The 19,581-nt window shown below is 45.0% G+C and overlaps 1 protein-coding gene across 1 annotated transcript; it reads left to right on the forward strand.

The window, feature by feature from the left end:
- Positions 1-11,483: 11,483 nt before the first annotated feature.
- Positions 11,484-19,305, forward strand: LOC119404635 (uncharacterized). Its single transcript, XM_037671209.2, has 4 exons — positions 11,484-11,760; positions 13,213-13,320; positions 16,811-16,986; positions 19,133-19,305. Exons 1-4 carry the CDS (start codon positions 11,673-11,675, stop codon positions 19,211-19,213), a joined length of 453 nt encoding a protein of 150 aa, XP_037527137.1. The 5' UTR covers positions 11,484-11,672; the 3' UTR covers positions 19,214-19,305.
- The last annotated feature ends 276 nt before the right edge of the window (positions 19,306-19,581 follow it).

Genomic DNA, 19,581 nt, shown 5'->3' on the forward strand with positions numbered 1-19,581 from the left:
TGCACGTAGGGAGATTCCGACTGCTTAATCTTCTGCTTAAAGTAGTTCGCATAGGCAACGTCGAGTCTCAGCCGGTGAATGCATGTTTCTTCTTACCTGCTTAGTCCTTGTGGCATATAAAAGCGACTCGACGGGTCTATTCTGTTGTCTATCGACCCTTTGTAAAATTTGTAGTGAACGCTAGCGTGGTGAACGATAACGTGGTTTTCAATCAAGTGGTTAGAAAACAACGAGCGGTTCCCGGCAGTGCAGTGGCTAACCGTAAACTGAGGGTCACGCCTTTGCTCCAGACTCTCAGTATGAACTTGCAGTTCGGCACAGCCCTCAGATTGCTACAGCTAAGCGACTCTTGACGACCACAATCGAGGAATACCACCCATTGCTTTTTTTTTTTTTTTTGTATACGCGATGGACAATGAGATGTCCACAGAACAGTATATTAAAAGGACTGTCTACCGCTCGGAAATTTTTTTTCTGATTGTGGTGAAAATGAAAAGATCGTTCGTCACATCGGCGGCAACGAGCATGTTTTTGCCACATAAAAAAGGAATTATATATTTAATTTGATGTTGAAAATCATGAATGATCTCTAGCGTCACCCAACAGCGATGTGGTCAATCTACTGGTAAGACAAGAAATCCTCGCAGGTAGACTCATTTTGCTCAAAAACAAACAAGTATAATTTGAAATTGTATTTTACGCACTTGAGGCAGCTTGCGGTTGCGCCAGAGAGTGATTTTTTGCTTTTTTTTTCTCACGCATCCGAAAAGCAGCACGGTGGCGCTGCTTGCGGCGCCGTCTTCGATTTTGTCTGCTTGAACTCATGCGCTATGCCATGCGGCTTTCCGCGCTGGTCGTACTGTGCCGCTGTATTGTTGTTAGGATATCTCACATTTGCTGCGCTGTGAAGGCGTTCATTTATTGTCTCTTTTTCATTAATCGACTTGGCTTGGACTGCGGCAGCAGTCCTAAAATAAACGCATAGACTGCGTTTACAGCAAAACAAGTGTTCTGTAATCGTATAATAAGGCTGCATTTGACCGCTAGCGCGCTGAAAACGACTGTTACATTCTTTACAATAGTGTTCAGCGAAAATAAAGTAATCCTACAGAAATCACATGTGCTTTCGGTTTTAATTTTTACCGGCACTACAATCGTCATCGCGTCCACCAAACAGTATTGTGGGCATGTTTCACGTCGATGGAAGAAAGCCTAACACAGATCGAAAAATTCTGTTTTAAAATTTTCTGCTCACTTTCCAGAGAAACCCCTCTGCAAGGTTGGACACTTCAGACGGTACGCTTTCCATTGCGGTACAAAACAGGAAAGCGATGAAGGACGGTACACAGTCCCTTTAAGCAATAGCGCAAGTAGGCTATCCTGCAAAGCTGGTTTCCAGCCAAAGTTTATAACCTTATATTACAACAGAGCTGTTATGCTCGAGGTTGGACGTGTGTCGAGGATAGAAAATTATCATCATTATGAAACAGAGGCATAAAAAGAAAAAGAAAAATAGAGAGAAAGAAAGGGAAGAAAGAGAGAAAACAAACGAAAGATAATGAAAGAAATAGGCAAAGAGAGAAAGAGATAAAAAGAAACAGACACAAAAATAGAGAGAGAAAAAAAAGATAGCAAGCATCGCCATGTATAGTATAGTACAGCAAGGGGTGTGAAAGAGAGGTGAGAGGGTAATGGCCTAGCCAAGCCAGGACCAGCTTGGTGCCCGCCATCTGTGCTGTGACCCAGCCATGCACAACTTAGTGCAAGCTGCGCCAGTTTTCCACGTTAAGAAGCGGAGCAGAAAATTCTGCGCCCGTGTCGTTTCATATTTCGTGCAATGCAAGAATTCGCGGAACAGATGAATAGAGTTTGTAGGGGCGGCCAGTTCTCTAAGGACAAAAAGAATTGAGGAGCCGTAAAACTGATAGCTGGGCGAGTTGGTATGAATTCATGTTTGAAACTTCTTTAGCGCGCACAAAAGACGGAGGACACAGAAAGAAGGTACAAACGAGCGCTTACTCACAACTGACTTATTTTTTGAAACGGACTAAACATATAAGCACAAATAATCATCACAAAGCATGCGCGTATAGCAAGTCATGAGGCATATTAGCAGAATGCAACAAGTTAACCACAGTTCAAAAAAGACATTTCTTTATCAGTAAGCGCCACCGATGGTTGACTGATACACGTTTTCCCACACCTACTTATATGGAAAGCTTCCGTGACTTCACGGCTAAGTTTATCACTATAAGCGAACGAAATGTCCGTGTCAGTGAAAACAGGATTAATAATGACATGATTTACAATGATTCGACAAGTGCGAAAAGGTTTCTTCCCCCAGAGAACTTTTATGTTCTTTTAGACGTGTATTGATGCAGCGACCTGTTTGTCCTATATACATATTTCCACAAGTTAGCGGTATCCGATAAACAACACCTTTTCTGCACCCTATGAACTTAGAGCCTTCTTTCAGCCCACAAGCATACATTTCCTCCTTTAAGTTATACTTTTCGCAACTGCCTGGCACAACTGTTGCACTATTATAGGAGCGCTCAAAACGACATCAATGTTATACCTGCTGCCAAGATTCTTCAAGGCAGGGTTGCCAATGGTGGCTACTTTTCGCCAAATTGGCGAATTTGAGAGGCCCGTGGCGACCTAAAATTATGAATGGCGACATGGCGAATTTTTGGCGATTTTCGGCTTATGCATCATAGCTCAGTGTCTTCCCAACGAATGAGCGGCAGCATTCTCTGTATTTTTCTCTGTTTTAGACCAACGAGTAGAATTCGCACATAACGTGACATTCGGTATGTCCGTCCTGTAACTCGTGCTCGTGTGTGTATCTCCTCAATTCATCTAGATGCAGGAAGTACTGGAGCGTCCCTTAGCGACATTCTAGCAAAATGTAAGTCAGCGGATTGTTTTGCGTGCCGCGAGGCGGTGGTGTTTGACTATACGTTTATGGCTTCAGGTGATTTAGGCTTCTCTAAAGTTCCGTTTCTGAAGGGGCTAGACGACGGGTTGGCCGCGTGTTCGGACCATTTGTTCCGCGAAAGCTCCAATTGTTCTGAATAGCTTGGCGACTTATTCACTGTTGCAGTACCCCCTAATTCAGCTCGTAAAAACTGTTTTGGAATAGCGAAGAGAGGCGGATACGCGTCTGTTTGTGCAATAAAAAATTATATTCAGCCATTTTCCACTGCTCTCGGTGAGCATGTCCAACGAAAACAATTGCTATATAACATTTTACATTGTCTACCAGTTCATTTACAACGCATCGCATTGACGCGTGTAGATATAAGTGACTATAAGAAAGAGTCGGTGGCGTCCGGTATCATATTAGTTCACACTGAAAAGGTATGACCGGTTCCTATAAAACGTCTGTCATGTTACCTTCAATAAACCTTTCAATCCTTTTAATTCATACAAGGGTATACGTAAAAGCTGTCTACAAACAACGCATTCACGGTTTGCGGCCAAGGTTTACCACAATTTTACCTTTGAAACGAGCGGACAGGGAAGGAAGGTTTCATTCATTCACCCTTGCGCCGCAACGCACATATTGTGGCTAGTCGGAGAACCAGGAGAACCAGCACCAAGCGCTCCCATGGTGAAGCGGGCGATGCGACCAGCATTGAGAAACGTCAATATAATTTAAAGGTTTTTGATGGTACGGGACAATATTTTGTCATGGTCTCTAGATGGTTAAGCACAACACAGTGCAGTTATACGCCCTGTGAAATATGGGGTGTCTAACAATATTCTGGCTTCCGGCAAATACCTCTCTGACCCATCTGCCAGCACTACTCGTGACGTTTTTCCTGTCAGCTCCATGTCGTTGACCAAACTTCGTCTAACGAGCACCGTACTAGCACCCGAGTCTTATTATTACATCACATCACTATCACCAATCACTTCACCACACATCACGGCTATTTCACTAAACGTCACATCACATGTGTCGCGGACAGTTCATAGGTGACATAAAAGCACCATGTCACTGTGTCTACTGTAACAATTCCACCAAATGTTCACCATAAGAGTAAAGTGAAGGTTTTATTACAAGTATGCCGCACATATCTAGAATGGCGATTTTTTTTGGCGAAATTTGTAAAAAGATGGCGACTTTTGGCGACTTTTTGCTCGTGGTTTGGCGACATTTACTCGAAAGTCAGTGGCAACCCTGCTTCAAGGCATGAGAAAAATGATGAACGTAGGGCACAACTGCACAGCGCTTTCTGATCATGTTCAGGCTGTTCCTTGAAGATGAATGCACACCCTTTACTATGCGTATCAGTTTATCAACCGCTCTGGTGATAACCAGTTCTGGGAAACCCGCTGAAGTTAACCAACCTACTTGTTTAGAAAAGCTATCTTTCATTCAGTGCAGCAGGACTTCACTATAGCCCCTTTGAGACACGACACTGTTATTCCGTTTTTTTTTACGATTTTTGAATGCCCCGTCTTGTAGTGGAGTAAGAGTTTTTCTGATCTAGGGCTGTGCATCCAGCACACGTGGTTGGGTGAAATTCGCAATGATAGGTCTAGAAAGTGTAGTTGTTCTTCTTTTTGCTATCTCATGGGTGCACTTGAGACCCAGGCCACATTCACGAAACACTTTTAATACATTCGCCGTGTCAAGCCCATAATCAGCCCCATCAAATATAACCAAAAAATCATCAACAAAACGGAAGATTCTTTTTGCCAGACCGTGTTCAGCACGATGAATTTTCTGGTCCAATCGTGCTAGAAAAATATTACTTAGTAAAGGAGCTACCTTCGAACGTGTGCATATGCCAGATTTTTGCACAAACATTTCTCCATTCGATCCGACAAAAGTAGAATTCAGGCAAAAGAGCAGTATTCCATAAATATTTCCACTGAAATTCCGCATTCGTTCCTAACCTTGATTTCATCATTATCTTCATTGTCTTTTTTGAACTGTGGTTAACTTGTTGCATTCTGCTAATATGCCTCATGACTTGCTCCTCGCATGCTTTGTGATGATTATTTGTGCTTATATGTTTAGTCCCTTTCAAAAAATAAACCAGTTGAATCAACCAGTTTTGAGTAAGCGCTCGTTTGTACCTTCTTTCTGTGTCCTCGTCTTTTGTGCGCGCTAAAAAAGTTTCAAACATAAATTGGGAAGCCACTGCACTCTTTGAAGGTGCATGACCAGCGAAGCAGTTTAGCACATGACACAGAGGTGACAACCACAGCCGTTCACACACCCTGCAACGAAATCCGAAATGTCTGACCAGAAAGTAACACTTGAATTTAGCGTGTGCTCCCTTTAAAGCTTTCCACTTTAGCAGCATGCGTCGTTTTGCCACGACATGCGTCGTATTGTCTTTTGTGTGACACACACGTTGGTGTTTGACGCTCATGATAAACGGAAGGGCGCGATAATACGGTACACAAGGAAGAAGAAGGACACGGGACGACGCGCTACTGGCAACTGAAGTTTTTTTAATCAGGGAAGAAATATTTATACTACTATGCAATCATATCTAACCCAACGAGTCGACACAAAAAAACCTAAAAACTTAAAAACCTAAAAACCGCAGGAAAGAAAAAGAGTGGCAAAAATCCCGTATGTCCACTGGCTGTCGCACGGCATGAAGAGAGTGGCTTCACGATATGGGGTTGATGTCGTGTTCTCCGCAGAAAATAAGGTGGGCCACATCTGCCCAGCAGTAAGTAAGAAAATAGGCAAGCCACAACAGGGTGAAAAAAGGGGATGTGCCATCAAGCATGGAAGGCAGTTTGTTCCTTGCACACGTGGTGTTCTGTACAGAATACCACTGTCGTGCGGCAAGGCATATATCGGGCAAACAGGTAGATGCCTGAATGTGCGTCTGCGAGAGCACAACAGCTCATTAATAGGAAGGCCGTTCACCCATCTGGCGCTGCACTGCAAGGGGTATGATCAAGGTAGCTGCAAGCCTGCTTTTGATCAGACGACAGTAATGTACAAGCACAGGGGCTCCGTGTAGAGGGAGATCGTAGAGGCCTTCGTCATCCAGAGGGAGGGGCTCATCAGTCACCCCTCATCAGTTTGCAGGAGGGGGAGACAGCCTATCTAGAACGTCACTTGACATAGGCAGGCTGAGCGCAAGATTTTAAGGTTTTAGTTTTTTTTGTGTCGACTCGTTGGGTTACATATGATTGCATAGTAGTATAAATATTTCTTTGCTGAATAAAAGATTTGCAGTTGCTAGTAGCGCGTCGTCCCGTGTCCATCTTCTTCCTTGTGTACCGTAGTATCGCGCCCTTCCGTTTATCATGAACCAACACCAACTCGCCCAACTTTTTACCTTACTGAGTTTGACGCTCGTGTGTTCCCTACATTTTTAGTCGACCAGTGGTGAGTAGTGGGTTTAGCGCAATTTCTGTGGCTCGTACGTTTCTGCTCGCTAACAAACAAAGTAGTCTGGCCATATGCAGCTTCATTGTAAAAGAGAAAGTACAGCCGCCTGAGAACGCGCTGCCCGCAATAGATGCAGGAACGAACAGAAGTGGATGTGGTCCGTAGGGTGACATTTTTGGTGAAGGGGCGTACGAAGGAGCGATATACACATAGTGAAGCGCAACGATTGCACGGACGGAGAATGGCTACAGCACATGCGCCATCCCTATTGTTCCTATTGTGTTCGTTGCGCTTTACTAGCAGTATAGATGTCACACAGGGGCGTAGCAGGCTTTTTTTTTTTTTTCGTGTGGCGCGCGCGCCCAGTACGCCCGTATGCACGCGCGATTGTATGATCGTGTGTGTGTGTTTGCATGTGTGCGCTTATGTATACACATACAAAATACAAAAGAAACTTTGGGTGGCGGTAACGGTTGGGGGGCATTGAAATCTTTGCATCACACCCTTGGCTAAGCCACTGGTGTCAAAATAACAAGGTCAAGTTTCAATCAGCTCTTCACAAGTACTTCTTATTGGGTACGTAGAACCGCTGGGAATATCGAGGCGTGCAATCAGACGGAATTCATATTACACTCTAGAAACAGTCGCGCCCACAACAATTGGCGCCAGCTTTCCTTGCTCTGACGCAGCGCCCGGTAATATACTTCGGAGTCCCAAACAACACGCGCGCTATCAGCGTGACAGAGCATTTGTGAAAGGAAAGCAGTGAGCGCCGAGCTTTCGAAAGAGGAAACGATAGAGAATCATATGATGATTCCCGTAGTCTGACACAGAGCAACTGTGTTGATCACTTTAAAGGGAAGTTGAAGCAGTTAAAAAAATACCTTGGTGTGGGTGATCGCAGTTCGACCCCTGCTGAACTTGAAACCCGATGTGAGAGTTCTCAAAAGTAAATGCAAATAGCATTTTTTGGCCAAAAACAGCTGCTCCGGCCGCAGGGCTTCTTCAGATGCTGAGCGAACGCGGTGATGTAATCTTTTGCATGGCTCGTCATCTGCAACAGCAGCACTGTTAGAGCGTGGCATCCGCGGTTAGCTCCCTTAACGGCACGGACGGAGCTAGGTGATGTTGCAGCAGGCAGGGTTAGCCTGGCCTACATGTCCGGCAACTGTTCCGCCGGAGCATCTCCTGAATTGTAGGGGTCTGTCACCACGTGCTGCACGCGTACAGCCCAGTGTCTCGCAAGAAGGCTATCAAAAATCCCTGCACGCTCATCCTCGCAACATCTTCAAATGTCCGGTGTCTATGACAACCCCTTTGCAAGCTGCGGACCATGGCTGCTCTTTCCCTATCAAACTGCGGGCAAAGCCAAATAAAATGTTCGATGTCACCGATGTGACCGCAAGAGGCACGAAACGGGGAAGCGCATCGCCCAGTCTTGAATGACCAAGCCGGGGTGTATGCGGAGTCTGTTCTTATCCGGTACAGCAGCGTCCCTTGTTCTCGAGAAAGTCCGTGGATTATACATGCTTGATGTGGGAACTTATGGATCGCCCTGAAGTGATTGCGTATTACATCTTTGTTCTTCTGGTAATCTTTGGGAGCTCTTACTTTTGGAACACATGTTCGCGCTACGCGTGCAAGGGCAGCCTTTTCATTGCCTTCAATTCCAACGTGAAATGGTATCCACTGAAACTACATTAAAGCTCTTGCCGATCAGGTGTTTAATGAGCGCCAGGGATGGCCTTCTGAACTTTTCTTGAGGTATATAGGCCGCGATCACGGATCACGGAGCTAGTCACGGAGGCCACGGTTGAAGATACGAGACGCTTGTTCAAATTGCGCTCGGCTTTCGTCGTTACGGCAGATATTGAACTCAGCTACAGAACTTTCAGCCTCTTTCGCCGTTTACAAGCAAGCACACGCCCTGGAGGACTTCTGGTTTTGTCCACCGACGAAGCCTATAGTACCAGCAGTGGGCGAGTAGCCCAAGGTTTTCAACACTTTTCTCCCTAAGTTTTTCCAAATATTTCAAATAAGTATTTTTTTAATCTCTACAAAACATTATAAGAGCTACCCTTGAATTTTAAGCGCCTTTCTTTTCTCAGAAAATGTTAAACGAAGCTTTCGTTTCTGCGACACAACATAAATAAACTTTTTCGTTTCGGTGTCAGATACTGATAAATTAAGTGACCAGAAGTATTTTTGGACCGCTATTAACGCATTCTTGAAACCGTGTATACTTACTTGAGCCACGTGTACATAAATAGTGTTCTCGCACTTAGGATCACTGAGCGGCGAGAACCTTCCGTCGGTGTACAGCGCGGCTCCGCCAAAGTTACCGAACATGACGTAGTTCGTTTCCACGCCCACACTTTCACCGCGCTCGCGTGGGCGGGGCAAGGCAGACTCGCGTATTTTAAAGCTCCTGCTGCAACTACCACGGAATAAAATATGACATCGTCGACAATAATGTCGGTCCTTGTTAGCCACGAAGTTTTACCGCATTCTAAAACCACTTCAGCAAGGCAAACAAGGGTACTGCTTGCTCGCTCGAAAACTGCTTGCTCGCTACTTCACTGCCAAGAGTGCCATGAGACTCAGCAGAACTTGTTGCTGGGCTAGTTGGTACATAACTTCGAAGAGAACCTTGACGACTAAGCACCACCAGCTTTTCTTGTGCTTCTTCTTTCTGCTGGTGGTGCTCAGGCGTCTAGGTTTTTCTCGAAGTGCCATGTGACCGATGATAGCCATAGGCGTGCGCACAGAGGAGGTGATGGGCGGCCTCAGTCCTTATCATCTACAGGGGGGCCTCAATGGTGAACCATACCTTCACTTAGCCGAACCTGTGCACTGTTATGTTCACGCATGTTTTTTGACGGTAATGGCGGCCGCGGACTCCGCATGTTGCATTCAAAGAACTGCCAGGGCCACTAAAAAAAAAAAAATTGTTTAGCGAGCGGCAGTGGTACAGTTTACTTCCCACTTTTACCTCCGGAAAGCCGGGTACCAATAGCAGGCCCTTGTGAGAAGCACGTCATCGCTTCATTTTCAGTTTTTGCATCGTTTGCGGAGCTTCGATAGCGGAGCTCGTTTTCTTCCGCACTCGAACGACGGAGGAGGGGGTGCAGCGGCGAGACTGGGATCCCCTAATGGAGAACACCGCGCATGCATACGCCGATAGCCGCACTCCGTTCGTAACCAGGAAGTGCCGGGCGTGCGGCGATAACGCAAGGAAAGCATGCAGAAAGACGACCCAAACGCACCCTTTCAAAAATTAGGTCCACTTGTACTGTACACGTTTTTCGGTGCGCTTCAACCTAATTTTTGAAAGATAAACCAACTAGCCCAACTCGCCATCCTGCTCCAAACACGCCATTTTTGTCCTAGAGTGTAGAGTGTGCAGCACTTTCTAAAAAGCGTGCAATACTCGCATCCGGTACAACGATAGGCGCACAGCACGTCTGTTGACTGACGGGTGAGTCAGCCGAGTTGCTACACGAAAATCAACGATAAAACAAAGCGGACGTCATTCGACACGAGTCAGCATCGTTGTTCGCCTAACAGACACGCATCTCTCCATACACCTACCCTCGCTTGTGCATGTGCATAATCTGCGCGCGACACGCATGCACAACCGGTCAAAGCCATGCGTCGACAATACAGCTTTCCGCTATTCCTGAAATGGCACGTGCCCTGGCAACGGCAGAGAGCGGGGCCATTCCGTCCCTAAGCGCAAATTAAAGTACGCCAGCCGCTCAGTTTTCATTACTCAAACGGATACACGGAAGAGAGCACGTCCAGATGCAAATCAATAGCTTTCTTTTCCCCGTTGTTTGCTAGCTGCTCGCACCGCACGCTGCTGCAGAGAAAAGCTGCAAATAAAAGCTTTATAGCCAAGCCACTTCACGTCCTGCTCTACCCTTGAACGAAACGACTACATTCAGCGTCATGAAAAGCTGCAGTATTACAGAAACTATAGACCACTTAAGCGCTACAAAACTAGTCTAGCTTTCCGTTAGAAATCTACGCACGAAAGAGTAAAATTTATGGAACATCGTAAATTGGCAGCCACCTATTGCGTCTACATGCGTATATAATACGGATGAGCAGCGTAGCCAAAATTCTTTTGCGAAGGGGGGAAGAGGGGGCTCAACCATACTTTATGTACGTTCGCGCGTGCGAATGCATATACGCATCCGAAATTGAAAAATTACGGGAGGAGGGGGGGGGGAGCTACACCACCCCAGCACCCCCTGGCTACGCCATTGCGATCAGCCATCTTTGGAAAGTATGTCACATGGTTCATCTCGCACGATGAAGTGGTACCTGTTACATAAGTACATTCTAAATGGATGTGAAACGTTACATAATTTAATTCCTTTACCATGTGTGATTAGGACTGCCGCGCAATGCCATTCAAGCCGAACCCATGGCTTTGGCAGGCCTCCGTTTATGTATACTTTAATGATTATTCGGAGAATTGTATTATTATTATTATTATTATTATTATTATTATTATTATTATTATTATTATTATTATTATTATTATTATTATTATTATTATTATTTCAAGCTTTCACTCACAGGCTCACGCCTAGATATGTGGTAACAGAAAAGCAGTTTTACTCAGAAACCGCTGAAATGATTTAGATTAGATTTTTCGTATTTAGAAGAAAACGAAATTTATTTGTAGTGCTTTAGCAAGCAATCTTTTTATTTAGGATGGAAACTTTTTAAACAATATTGATACAAGATCTGACAATATTACGTACCGTGTTCATATTTCTGTGACTCAGCAAACAAATATCTCAATTCGTTAAACTTGGCAGATAAGTGCATCTGAGCCTCTACTGACTAATCTTTATTTGAATATACTGCAGCCCATCGGGGCTATCGCGAGAGTGGTGCAAAAATGAAGTCAGCAATTTAACACGTGTACTTCGTAGACAACCTAAAAGAAGAATCCAATAAAAATCTGATCTCTTCCAAAGGCATACAAATTTAAACTTTTCCTTTTCAACCACAACAAAATTGGTCAAAACTGTCGAGCAAGACGAATTCTCCGTCGGTATGTATTCAGATAGGCGCTCCCGGTAAGGGTATCTTTTAATGGGAGAGAGCGTTTGATAGAGACAGGCAGCCGCTTCATGGGACGATGCACGGGAAAGCGACAGCGCGCTGCTGCGCCCCCGTTCGACTATCGGCGATAAGCCCAGGTATATGAGAGCGCGCCGGCCTCTTCTGCCAGGTTTTGTTTCACATACGGACGCCGGTAGACAACGAACTGTTCAGGATGCGTCGGTACTCTATCACATTCCTGCCTCTTCTACTAATGAGTGCGTGCGGAGCGCAGCAGCTCCTCACACTGGAAGAATGCAAAGGTATGTCCACTACGTTTCGCTCGCTTTCATTTTTGTTTTATATTACCCTCAACCGCAAAAAGCTTTACAGAAGCGAGTGGGGTACATAAAATAAGAAACAAAAGCGAACAAAATAACGTCAATTTAATAATAAGTACAGTACTTATGAAGATACGACGTTAGGCTAATACAACTGAATTCCAATGCAGGTACTCTGAGAAATACAGGGTAAACAAAATTTAAAGAAATGTATATGCAATATGCACTTTACGCGTCATCAAGTAAGTAATTATGCAAGGTGGAACAAAAGAAGTCATGATCTGAAATGGAAACGATGTCGGAGGGAAGGTGGTTCCAGTCTTTGGACGTGCGTGGGACAAAGGAATGATAGAAAGTGTTAGTGCGGCAGCTCGTGACGTGTACCACATGGTCTGAACGAGCTGAGCGCTGAGATGGGGTCGTAACTAATTCAGCTTTCAAAACTAGATGTTTGAATGTCTTATGAAAAAGCATGAGACGAGATGCTTTGCGACGTGATCCAAGTGACTGCAAGAAAAGGGTGCGTCTCATTGACGTGACACTGTTGGTGCGATGGTAGTTAGATAATATGAAGCGTGCTGCGTTATTCTGTACCATCCATTACCGTCATGGACCAACGCTCGGATTAAGCAGTTCCGCTGCTAACGCTGTTGCAGGGCCCCTTTAAGAACGCTATACCTGGTGCCTTGCCTGGTAGTTGCCCTCTGCATGAACAGGCCTAATTGGCCTCGACACGTTAGGTCAGTTTTCATTAAAACGAAAAACTAAACTTGGCTGGAAAATCTTTCTTCGTACTACAAATGACACATTCAAAATGTCGAAATTCAAGACGCAGGATGTTACGGTACGCGGCACACAAGCGTACGCCGCCCTTCTAAATATTGATATAAGTTGTCCGGGATGTAAGAAGATTTAGTTTCAGGCAAACTCCGCGCTAAATGCTTGTAAAACGCAGAAATGCTGTCTTTGAGAACTCTCAAGTTCATCCGAATAAGATGTTTAATCAAACCAATAAATGATGAGTGTCCAGAGCTCATTAGGCCAAAATATGCAGCAGCTAAATATCGTTGTTTTGTTAAGGAATGAACGTTGCACTAAGAGTGGATACATTCCTCCGACTGCATCTGAGAGTGATAGGTGAAAACAAACATGCAAGTCTGGTAAACTACATTGAGTGCAAAATTACGGACGCAAAAGCGCACGACGTTTAGTTTTAATATCTCTCTTTGTGACGTACTCCTTTTGTTGAATAGATAGCGCAGAAACGACCAAAGGACAAAAGGACGACGGTGTACGAGCGCTCGTCCCGTCGTCTTCTTTTCCTGTGTTCGTTTCTGCGCTATGTATTCTGCTTAAGCGATGAGCAACCAACACGTCCGAACCTTACCCCTTTCGATATCCTTTTGCTTTACTTTTTAACATTCTTTTTCGCAGATGAAAAGAGCCCTGGCTTCAAGAACGTCACCATTTCTCCTTGCGACAAAGATCCATGCGTGATCAAGACTGGCGACAAATACAACGTCACTTTTTACGCGGAGGCGAGTGAGTATCGCTGAACACACGGAAGGGCGGAGAGCCGTCAATGTGTATATATATTATAGATAAGGAAGTGTTACGTTAATAGAATAGCGACCTACAGGTATCCACGGCTATTCTTACTAAATAACCGACTCCTTTTATACAACACCGTGACTTTGTGCGCTTGTTCGTGTGGAATTGTAAGTCCTGCAGTGGCACGTGTAAGTGAGAAGAAAACGATTAAAAAAGACAAAGTGCCATTTTCCTAATCGTTCGCGCCAATTTACTCGCGCTGCCCAAAAGTTCTTCATACAACATGAACATCTGCAGGGGTTCAACAATACTGCTGAAACCTAACCAGTTTAATATAGCGCACAAGCATGAAAATATGTGTACAAGAAATTGTAGTTACATTGGTAGATGTTTGCAAGGTATCAAGCTCTCTGGTGCGACACAGGACATTTTAGTGATACTTTTTAAACAAATGCAAAGAAACAAGTCATGTAACGCAAGGTTGTTTTAAATTCAAATTATACTAGTAACCTCGAAACACACTGATCATGATTGGTGCGCATTTTCAGTAATACAAGACGCTGTCTAGTGCGATACTTACTTTTGTCAATTTCTGACACAGCTCCACAGTAGTTTCAATCTTTGGTGAACAAGCTCCAGCTTAAAAATTCGGCAGATCCCACGTACCGTGGGAGTCGATGTTATGCGAAGCACGCGGCGGCAAGGTGACCGTGGCGTAATTGTTTTTACTGGCGAAACGTCACAAAATGACGCTAAAGATTTATATAAATTTATTCGCACACGTATACGTTGAAGAGCCGCATATGTGTTATATAATCAGTTGTTTACAGTTGGGTAACGCTGCCAACGGCAACGTGAGTATTTCCAACACCAGAAGCGGTAAGCTGATATGAAGTGCTTATACTTGTCCCATAGATGAAGAACACACGCACGTTTCACAAACTTTTGTGAAAGCTTGTGCGAGAACAAGGTCATCAACACCGGTATCAGTGCGCACGAGCAGCTGGTCATGACTTGTTATCGGATCCGTCATGATCGCGGTGACGAGGGGTCCATGTGTAATGAAGTATGAGGTGTAGTACAGTTGTTGGAATTCGTGGATGCCTCGGCCATTTCGTCGACATATTGTCTGTCGATAGAGCTGGCGACATGTCGGAACCTGAAGTCATCTTTTGCGTTGGTGAGGTATAGGCCATCGAGGCTGGTAGGCCTGGATAGTGCTACGTAGACCAACATCAGTGGATGGCGCTTGTCGTATTCGTAGACTACCTGGGCGTATGTGGCCTACTAGTCTAGTCTACAAAGCGGTTGTCAGTCAGTCTGCCATCATGCTCAGTCATCATGAGGCCATCGCCCAGCCTCGCAAGAGATGAAGAAGACACTGCGTCGTTCTCGCGGACTAAGTGCACGTTACGGTGCGCTGATGTGAATATCATACGGAACTTTCGTTAATGTATCCATCCGGGGTCGAGCAATGCTTCGATATAGCTTGCTGCTTCATAAGAATACAAATGTAATGTTTATTAGTGCTATAAAACAGAGTCAACACTGGAACCACGGACGTTAATCTGATATGACGCCTGTATCGTAGGAGTACAGATCGTAGGAATATCATGTAGTGTTTATTGCTTGCTTGCAAAATCAGAAAGCAAGCATCGCAACCACAATTGACGTTGCACCGATTATTACGCCTGCATAGGCTGTTTTTCCAAAGCAGTTTAGAGCCATGGCGTGGCTCTGTGGTAGAATACCTGATTGCCACGCAGACTGCTTGGGTTCGATTCCTGCTGGGATCCCAGTTTTCAATCTTTCCATTTGTCGGGTCAACGCTAACGATGTCGGTTTTTATTAACGCTCTCGCATTTAAGTTACCAATGTCTGTTCTCGCCGTTCCTGATTAGATATAAACTGTCAATCACCTGTGGCGCATACCCGTACACCGGGGCCCGTGGTAAACGGGTATGTGCCACACGTGTCTGGAGGAAAGGGTTTGACGACGTACAGGACAGGATTTTCACGTTTTTCATGTCATGACTAGACAGTCAAATTCGCCAAATCCTCTTACCCTCCCACGCCAATTTTGGTCTACACCAAGTTAAAGAGGCGATCATGAGAGCACCCAGACGTAGGCGGATAGATAGATAGATAGATACGTAGATAGAAACGCTCAAAGTGCCAGAGGTTCGCTAAGAAATGCTTCGCATTTAAAAGAAAATGTAGTTCGAATCCTGCGCTAATCCCGTTTTGAGCAGCGAATGGTGATTATGGTGTCAGGGGCGTAGCCAGAAATCTTTTTCGGGGGGGGGGGGGAGGTTCTACAATACTTCATGTATGTTCGTGCGTGCGTTTGTATGTGCGCGTGTATATATACGCAAGCAAAACTGAAAAATTTGGGGGGGTTTGAACCCCCCCCCCCCTGGCTAAGCCCCTGAACTGTGTAGTTCTAAATCCTGCGCTTATACACATGTGACTTGCATGTAGCAACTAATTTCTGCTTATTTCCTTATTGACTGTTAATTTCACACCGAGAATTGTGTTGTTTCGGTGGGATTGTGGGTTTACAGTTGGCAGGCACCTTGTCAGGCTTTTATGCCTTTTTGCCGGTCCCCAAGGCAAATTGTACCTTTTTCTTCTGCTTTTTGCCTGAAATAAACTATAAACGTCTATAAATGCAGCTCCACTACCGTCAAACCTGAGGAAGTGCGTAACACGGGCAGCCAGCGATTCCCGTTGCACTATTGTTAGTCTCTGTTAGTCGCCGGACCGCCGGAGAAGCGCAGGAGCAATAGCGCGCTCGGTGAGGCGGTGGGGCCCTCTTTGCGCGGCTTGGGTGTAAGCCGCATGTTTCCGAAGCGTTATTAGCAACTTTAAGTTAATTATTGCGATTACTTCCGGGTTATTTATGTTAGTTATATCATTTTAGGTCTTGTTCGTTTATTTTAACTCGGTTTTGAGCATCTCTAGCCTTGTTTTAGGCCTGCATTGACCACTTGATTTTGGTGGTGATCACGCCACATGAGATCTATGGATAGGCGACAAGCCGGGCCCCTAAAGTGCCACGTACTTTACATCGGTGTTATATGTCATGTTGCAAGTGATGCTTCGTACGTACGTCGAGTGTTCTGAATAGACCTACCGAGTCTGAAGCTACCGGGGAGTGTGTTACCATACACAGAAATAAAACTTAAGTTCTGGGGCCTGAACCAACTATACTCTGATTTTGATTAACATGCACGTCGTAGTGGGGTGTTCAGTATTAATTTTGATTACACAGGATAGCAGCGGCTACTGTTGGCTAAATGCTAAGTATTCACCATCGTTTTCCTACAGTCTCAACACGATGACTGAGTTTTCTATCACTTTTTTTTTCGTCTTCTATTTGTCAGTGGCCGCGACTTCTTCAGTGTATGCTCATGTTTTGAACAACTATATATTGTACGTCTGCACTGAACATTTATATAATCGCGCCTTGACGACGCAGCTGACGACGCAGACTACCTGATGGTGACCACGCTGGACCAGCAGCACACCGACACGACCAACGTTCAGTCTGCGCACTCGATAAGCTGTCACTTCCTCGACATCCCTTGCAACGTGACCAAGGGAGAGGTGTTCCGAGGATCGGTGACACTCAGAATACTCAGTGCATTCGTTCCCGTGAGTCTCTGATCGCATTACCGAGGAGCTCTGTTTGATAAAGGGTGAAGCTAAGAACATAGGAAGGAAATGTTCCCATCATACAAAAACGGACAAAGGAGGAGAGAACAAGACAACGCAAACGCCGACTGTCAAATGAAAGTGCGCACTGCGACGGAAAAGAACGTAGACATGAAAGCTCATCTGCGCATGCGCCGGCATGGTAGCGCCACCCATCAGTCCGGCGCACATTGGAATCTAGGCAACTTAAATAAAGCCTGAGCAGTTATCTGCTTAGAGCCTCCCGTGCGGCGAATTGGCAGGTGACGCTACCGTGCCGGCGCATGCGCATATGAGCTTTGTGCCCACTTCTCGTTCTCTTCTCTTGTATGACCTTACCTCATGATGAATACTTACCAACCGATAGCGTAGCCAGAAATTTTTAGCAGTGGGGGCGGGGGGGGGGGGGGGGGGGGGGGTTCAACTATATGCTTGTTCGTGCGTGCATCTGCATGTGTGCGTGTATATTGACACATGACAATTTGAAAATTTCGGGGGGTGGGGGGGAGGGGCACGCTAGTGTTCAGCTTTCTGCTGTTCTTTCTCTTAACGTTGGTGTTCAGTACCGTCGAATCGCTCACAAATGGTATTCACTCCAAAGGCATGGAATACCAGCGAGACTTGTTTAATGCAAGTTGTTCACCCGCACATTTCCTCGTGGTCTCCAAAATACAAATCAACCATATTGTGCGTGGGCGGCCACGTTTTCCCTTACTTTCTGTTTGGCCAGAATTAATGTTCGCACCAGTGAACTGGTAGTTCAGGTTATACGACCACAATGAGTAAGCTTTAGTTTCAATACCATCGCTTCCAAAGAACCTTCGGAACTGATCCCTCATATGGCCGAGATATTTGTTCATTTGGCAGTCCATGGTATCATCAAAATGACTACGAATGCCTTCAAGAACTGGAGCATGCAACTGTTATCCACCCATAACTGTTCGCCGTGCGGAGTCCACCGCTAAATTTTTTCATATGCTTTCGCAGAACTCGCATACATTACCCATGCGTTGCCCAGCATCTATGCCAAGAACAAGTGTCTAAAGCACAGGAGCGGACCTCTGTGGACCTAAGTGACTAACAGTGGTGTCAATATGCGCTCTCGGATGAAGTGACACTCTTCGCTTTGACTAGTTTTATTGACTCCTTTTTTTTTTTTGACTCCTTTTATTCCCTATTCGCCCTCCCCTCGTGTAGGGCGTCAAACCGCACGCGCGTCTGGTTAACCTCCTCGCCTTTCTCGTTCCTGTCTTCGCCACCACCATGGCTCATAACAATCTAGCTTTCTTTATTTCCTATACCTACGACTCGCACCCATCACCACGACAATAAACAGAACGTTGACCAGACTAATCTAAGTATTGAGCCGACACCTTTGTCCTTCATAATATCTGCGACTTTCTAAAACCAACGAACTTGTGAAAAGGCTTACGTACTTCCTGTCTCAAATTACTGCGCGAGCGAAATCTCTAACTGAATTCTTGATTTATTGTTTTTTTTAAAGATAACTCGCAAGCAGTATAGCCGGCCGGACGTTCGTCGGGTTAACCACACTACCTTAAACAATTTTGGTCTCTATTTCTCTTTCTCTTCGGTCTCATTCGACATCAATTGTTTATACGTGCCTTTGCTTTCTTAATGCGATAGCATAAGAGGCGTACATCACTCACTTTGTACGCAACCGTCTGATATAAAAGTTGGGCCAATAATGAAGGCATGCAACAGCGTCTCATAGCACTCGCTGTCACGAGGTAAGAATACAAGAAAATGGTACGTCGTACCCTCAATGCAACTCATATATGTGAGTACTTTACAGAGAAAAATAGGTACAGTCCATGTTGTTTCTAGTTTTACGTTGTTATTTAACTGTATAAACGCATAGTGCATGAAAACGGTGCCAGCACTGCGAGTCGTCTGCATATCTTAAACGATAATCAATTATTCCGTGAAGAAAGCAAAGCTAGCATTTTTTTGTTATTGAATCTTATGAGCATAATACACCAAATTGAATAAAATCTGATAAGTGAGACTTTTCGACAGTATTTTCATTTATCATAGAACCACCCGTGATTTACTATCTCTGTCTTTTCTTTTTTTTTTTCATCAGGGCAACGTGACCTATGAGCTTGAAGTAGGCAACGACAAGGCAACTTTCGCATGCGGAGTCACCAAGCTGATCGTCGAATGAACGTGCTGAAGACGAGTCGCTCGGTAAAGAAAAAAAAAAAACACGCAAAATGAGTCTGCCGTGCTTACAGGAATTGGCTGCTGCAAGACTTTTTTTTTTTTTTTTTTTGCAGGACGGAACTGCCGCTGCTTTCCTCCATCATGTTGTGACGGTAGAATCAGCGACCCGAAAACATCGCGTACTTCTAATGCTTGGTCGTCTATCTAGCAACAGAAAGTTTCGCTATATGTAAACAATTTATTAAACGCATCGCAGTGTGCCCTCGTTTATGTAACCTTGCTTGGCGTCGCAATTCCGAAGTAATAAATACAGCGGAATTGAATATATTTAGGCCTACACGCTTCTTTTTTTCTTATACGAAGAGGTTG

Source organism: Rhipicephalus sanguineus, chromosome 9 (assembly GCF_013339695.2).
Source record: "Rhipicephalus sanguineus isolate Rsan-2018 chromosome 9, BIME_Rsan_1.4, whole genome shotgun sequence".
In the NCBI taxonomy this organism is placed as follows: Eukaryota; Metazoa; Arthropoda; class Arachnida; order Ixodida; family Ixodidae; genus Rhipicephalus; species Rhipicephalus sanguineus.